At 42.2% G+C, this 6000-nt stretch overlaps 1 protein-coding gene across 1 annotated transcript in view; it reads right to left on the bottom strand.

The window, feature by feature from the left end:
- Window positions 1-414: 414 nt before the first annotated feature.
- Window positions 415-6000, bottom strand: part of T265_07901 (hypothetical protein) — a gene marked incomplete at both ends in the record, with an annotated part of 72032 nt that continues 66446 nt past the window's right edge. Inside the window, 3 exons of the mRNA XM_009173558.1 lie at window positions 415-686; window positions 3280-3471; window positions 5432-5713. Coding sequence (XP_009171822.1) covers window positions 499-686; window positions 3280-3471; window positions 5432-5713 — 662 coding nt within the window. The remainder of the gene's footprint in view (window positions 687-3279; window positions 3472-5431; window positions 5714-6000) is intronic.

Genomic DNA, 6000 nt, shown 5'->3' with positions numbered 1-6000 from the left:
TTGACTTGATCACAGTGCACTTTAAGTTTATTTTAATACGTGTTGCAACTCACCACTATCAACCGTAGTAAAAAGTTTTATTAGTACATATACCTTTTAAATTGTATTATGGCCATCATCAACAGTGCACTAATATATCACAGGTGACCATTTCTGCTGGGTGATAAATTAAACGAAATTATGACCATCATGTATCGGCAACTAGTTTCGCTATTCACCGGTTTTGATCACTCAAACATAGAATCTCCTAGATAAACTCTACGCTAGTGGACGGCCACTATTTCTCTAAGTTGTGTCCCGACAAGCAACGAAAGTTCGAAAAGCGTTCAAGAGAATACTACTCCGTTTGAAGCTTAGTATGTTTTGAATGCACTGAAGTCACTGGTTCAAAACCGTACGCTGATTTATGGTTTCTGATCTTATTACATCTTCCCAAAACATATCGGCTTTGGTGTGAGCAGAAGGGGAACAAAACGCAAAGTAACGAATCCACAAGTTTCACACAATGTTTTTTAATCGCCTGGGTCGCTCTGTAAGGGTGACCTCGTTTTCGGACAGTAGGCCGGTAAGCCCATTGCAATCTTCTCCAGTAGTGGTCTCAAGCAACGTTGGGCAGGGTAGTTCTGTGCACATGGAAATCGGTCTGGGGTTGAGTGGCGATTGACAAGGATCAGTTTTCTGGGTATCTAGAAAACGGAGTTGAAATTACCTTGCATTTTCATCACAATCAGGAGGACATTATCATAAACAACGAACATTCTATCTCACACTAGGCCTTCTGAAAGCTGTGCCTCTTATTAGCTAAACAGATATAGTCAAAACAAAACTGGTTTAGCTGCACAACCTTGTGGAGGCCGTCTGGGAAAGGTTATCATGAGCGGTCATTAGGCTAGTCCTCTTCGTGGGCAGAAACCCATAAGTAAACATCACAACTATCGAGTGAGGTAGCTGGGGGACCGGAAGGAGCATTAGCCACAACTCTCCTAGGCCAACTGAAAGAATAGTGATGAAATCGGCTGCAGGAATGTGTGGAAGACTGTGGAAATGGTTGTCGCAAGTAAAGGGAATCTCCTCACTGACTACGGGATGTGGCGTTTCATCTTTCAGTTTCTGAAGGCAGTCTTCAATTTCACATTTAGAAAAGCATTTTATTTAGGACAATTTTACCAAAATGGTTTGCCACGGTTTACCTTGAGGGGTCAGTAATTTAAATACAAAAGGGAATTCATTTACAATCCCTACGTTAAAGTCATGCCGCAACTTTCCATTTAATGACATAATTTCATATGCTTGTTGGAGCACTGACGGAGAAACTGTTCGGATCAGCGGGGCCCATTTTTCTCTGGCCCAAAATCGGTCATCATACACGAACTTCATTTAGTTAGTATCATGATTTTTTAACATACTATGCTCAGAATATGCTGAGCTGTTGCCTGCTAGACTAAAAGATGTCTAATGAACTCTCGTGGATCCGATATCTCGTGTGTAGTCTTCTTTCTCTGAAATACAAGGTAAAATAAACCTGTGGAGATTTCGTCCTGTAAGTGAAGCCAACCTATTATGAAAAAACGAGAAGCACTGTACAGCTGTTTCCTTGTTATTGGAAATCGTCATCAGTACGCATTTCATGAAACTCCTAAGAGTCCCGAAGCTGCGACCTCCTGGCTAGTAGTTTGAACGCTTAACCGTTTGGCCACGGACGGCTGATCAACAGTGTGATTATCTTGCACTTAGACAGGAATAAGCGCCGCTGATCCTTCAATCACGAATCCACATCACGCGGTTACACGTGTTGACTGGCCCCTCGAGTAACGACCTCTCAGATGGAAGTTTCCCTCATCGGGTGAAGTTTATTCTTCCACTGAGCTACTTATAGAGTATTGGTGGTGTGAATAGAGTTGGAATTTCTGTTGAGTTTTCTTCCTACTTCTCGGCTTTTCAAGATAGATTGGCTTCACTTATTGGACGAAATCTCCACAAAAATCCCAAATTTCTTCACACTAACAACAATAAAAACCGTTCAGCTTTAGCGCCCTTTCGGTGCCTAGTTCCCATGCCAACAGGAGGAGGCGCGAGAGCTTTCAAATTGCTCAAACCTAGATAGGAGCATTTGAGATGCTGAGTTTGGGTTAGAAAATTTCTGAATTTCCGGTCCGTAAGTTGGTGCGATGATCACTGTCATATTGGGAGTTTCCTCTGGATTGACCAAATTTAAGAGTAATTATTTGAAAGTATTCACGTATAGTGTTCGCCCCCAAGCTTTCCTAAAGAAACTCCCTGTCTCATCTTAAATTGCCGGGATACTCACCACTACGTGTCGAATTTGACCAAAAAGTGCCGACTGTAAAGCTGGGAGACAAAACCTACGGCCAGGAAGTTATACTATGGTGTGAGCTAAATTTTTTATAGTTCACGTTTGTTAGCATTATGAAAAGATTTGGAGCTGTTCAATTGAGCGTTCATCATGTGAGTGAGGTCAAGCTGTGCTAAAAATCCGAAGACACTACAAAATAAGGGTCATGAAAATTGCGCATTCTATGGCCCATCCGGAAGATTTGGGATTTTAGCCTCTCGCAGGTAGCTGAAGATTAAGGTTACGGGGTCAAAAATGAATGAACGTCAGTATTATCATTTTTACTCGGACAGAACAAAGTCTCACTCATATTCAGTCGCGAAATTCACACCACGAGGTCACGTGCCAACTGACTCATCGAATGACGTGCAGTTCACACGGTGAGTGAACTCTATTTGAAAATGCAGAAGCACGTGACCACTTGATGTGAATCTGGTGACTGAAAGATGAGTGGCCCTGTATTCTTTCTAAGTAGTGGTTACACTGCTGCTCAGCTGATCGATTTGGCCTTCAGCTACCAGCCAGGGCCCGCGATTTCGAATCGTCTTGAGGATGGTCGGGGTGCGCGGTGCTGATAGTTCCCAGCAAAAATAAAACACCTGTGCGATGTGTCTTGGATTTTATTTCGCATATGAAACTCTGGAGTGAAGAGCATATCTTAAATAACAAAGGGAGCCGCTTAGCCCAGTGGCGAGATTTGTCAGTTCTAGCATTCATCGCACTAATTTCCTTTGTTATCTCTCTACCAACGTTTACCGTTTTCATTGAAAGAATGGATTGTCACAATCACTCAACATGCTTAATAGCAAACACGGCTTGCCATTAGGCAAACGTCACTTGCAAATTGGCTGTGATTCTGAACGGAGATACTTTGTCTGCAGAACAAGCATTAATAGAGGATGAAGTATTCACCATTCATTGCTTACCTGGCAATACGTTCTGGCTACTTGGTTCTCTCGTAATGATGCTACTTTGTTGTGAGGATGTCACCACCTGAGATTCTGTATGTGAAATCTCTTGTTCTGATGGAGAGTCTTCTGGCTGAAGGCTGATCACCGCGGCCCGGCGAGAACGGAGTGTTACAGACTGTTGATAGCTTAAGTTATTCACAGCTCCAGCTAAAGAGATTGATAAAGTGAAATAAACGCATCACTACATTATCCCACTTTACTTGAATCTGAGCATAAAAAGGTGAACTAAGTTATTCCAAATAGGTAAACTATTTCAGAGGGATGAACCATCTAGTGATTGGCATGTAAACGAATCAGCTGGCACTCTGTATTTTTCCATCCTATATCAATTACGTTAAAGTACGTGGTGTTCTGATTCCTAGCTTTACATGACTGTGGGAGAATCTTCAAACTTTTTCAGCTCTGTCGCATGTAACGGTCACTTTCGGTGGACCTTCAGAGACAACCGCCCGAGGTCGAATACGACAGTGCGAGTTTGGAGATAATTTTGGGTAGTGGGCTAGGTTTAGGATGATTTCTCGTCCTACCACAGAATTACTTTTGTTCTGATGAATAATCCGGCGTACCTGTAAACTCATTCATAATGAATATTTTTAATAGCTGGTTTTGTTGAATGGCAAACATGAGTACTATTGTCCGCGCTTCGCATGTAAAAAGATGTATGTCCTCAAAACATCGATAGCCTGACGATCTCCCACTGCAACAGTGCGGCATTTGGGAGGATGACGTACTGAAAATTAGTCATCAACACATTCTTAGCTGCATTCCAGCATTATTAGTTGTATTCAATAGCAATGAAACGAATGAAGTGCGGCGCTTAGGGGCTTACACGGAGATCACCGTTGCTAAAGATTAGAAACGTGAACTCCTTAACTCCGACTCCACTTTCAGCTTTGGTGTATCTGGCTGTCACATGACCATTCAATTGCACTCAGCTTTTGGAACAACAGATCTTTAAGAAGGACTGACAAATAAAACATGGATTTTTCCCCACTATAATTACATTGGTGTGCATGTTCGCTGCAGAAAACGATCCGAAAAGCTTTAAACAAGTAGCTCAATCATTTATTGGCCGTAATGAACGGATCGGTATTGGACCACGCCTTCTGAGATTATGTAACGCCCAGTCGACAACTCGTCAAAGAAAAGGTATTCTATAAGGTCTTTTCAGAGCGTGATCCCGATATTTATCTAAAATGATATTCACTCTCGCAAAATACATTTGCTTGCATAGCGATTTGAATTTAGTAGAAGACTCAACTGGACTACAGCTGAGTTTCTCATTTATCATACAGACTCTTCAAAAGAACGTGCTGCACAAAGGTCGCCTCATGCTGAAGTTCATGTGATCTTCAGGATGTAGCGCTATGTCTTCCCGGAGGAAACTATTCAAAAGGTCGTTGGAAGCTCTACAATAACCCAGGACCAGTTTTGTCCCTCTTGGGATTCATCATACAGGCACAAACTTTTGTATTATACAAACCCAAATCCTCGAACTATATTAATTTTCACACCGATTTGTTTTCAATGGGGGACTCGTTCATGGTACCGCTTTGAAGTAGTAAGTGAGAGTGATGAAAGCCTGTTTACTGCGCCCAACTGATAAGCCCCAAGAAGAATAAAACTGATTATTGGACTGTAGAAGGGTTTATAACAATTCTGTGAGATGTGTGCTTCCAGAAAATATCCTGAGGTCCCTCTGGAATGTCGTAGCAGCTAGAACACGAGGTAGAGTTTGTACAGCACATTTAGTTGAAGAATAGCATAAATAGAACATTTAGTTGGGTTTAGGTCGAGTATCTCGTGGAAATCTGATTGGCATGCAGATGAATGCAAAATTCGGGTTGACAAGAACTCTGGGACTGCTTCCACATGATGTGCTCACATGGGAAATACGCCATCCAGAGGCTATTGAGGCGTTTTTAACAACGCTATGAGTGGTCATCTCTCGGCGAACCCCAGGTGCTAACCGTGAATATAACCCAACCTTGGCAAACCTCCAACAACGCGTAGGTAGTTCATGTACTAGTGTTCACACTATTTTTAAACGTCAGAAGATAAAAAATCAGACAAACAGGCCGGTTGTCCCTACTGGAAAACTTGCCACCGGTCAGCGCCTGAACAGCTGTTAGGTTTAATGCCATGTGAGGAACGAGGCTCTTTCCCAGATTGTTCAAACCATGATCGTCCGCACCCCGTCTGCCAGATATCACAGACTTGTGCTTCGGTCTGATAGCTTCGACTGGAAGAATTCGCCGGCGTTTCTTGGGCAGCTTCGATCGTGCCAACATGTGTGAGTAGAACATGGAAAAGTTCGAAACTATGACTGGAACAGGTAGGGAGATGGTCAGGACCCCGGTGATGGCGCACATAGCCCCAACAACCATGCCTGAAAGAAAGGCAACAATTGTTGTAAAAGACTTTGAACCAAGCCTATAAATGCGTGACGATCCGATTTTTGTTTCACAAACATTTCGTGAAGGTCAGTATTCTTATATAACATTATATATATTTATATATATTATATATATTTATATATATATTATATATTATATATAAATATATCTCCGGTACAGGTGAGTTAGGCCATCTCATAAGAAAGCGTTCAAAACCAAAAGACAAAATCGACTGGGTTTTGCTTGACTGAGGCTAGTATCTCACGGTGTTGATGAATGG

The sequence above is a fragment of the Opisthorchis viverrini genome (assembly GCF_000715545.1).
Source record: "Opisthorchis viverrini unplaced genomic scaffold opera_v5_195, whole genome shotgun sequence".
Classification (NCBI taxonomy): Eukaryota; Metazoa; Platyhelminthes; class Trematoda; order Opisthorchiida; family Opisthorchiidae; genus Opisthorchis; species Opisthorchis viverrini.
The sequence above is the reverse complement of the archived record's forward strand: the minus strand, read 5'-3'. Positions and strand labels throughout refer to the sequence as shown.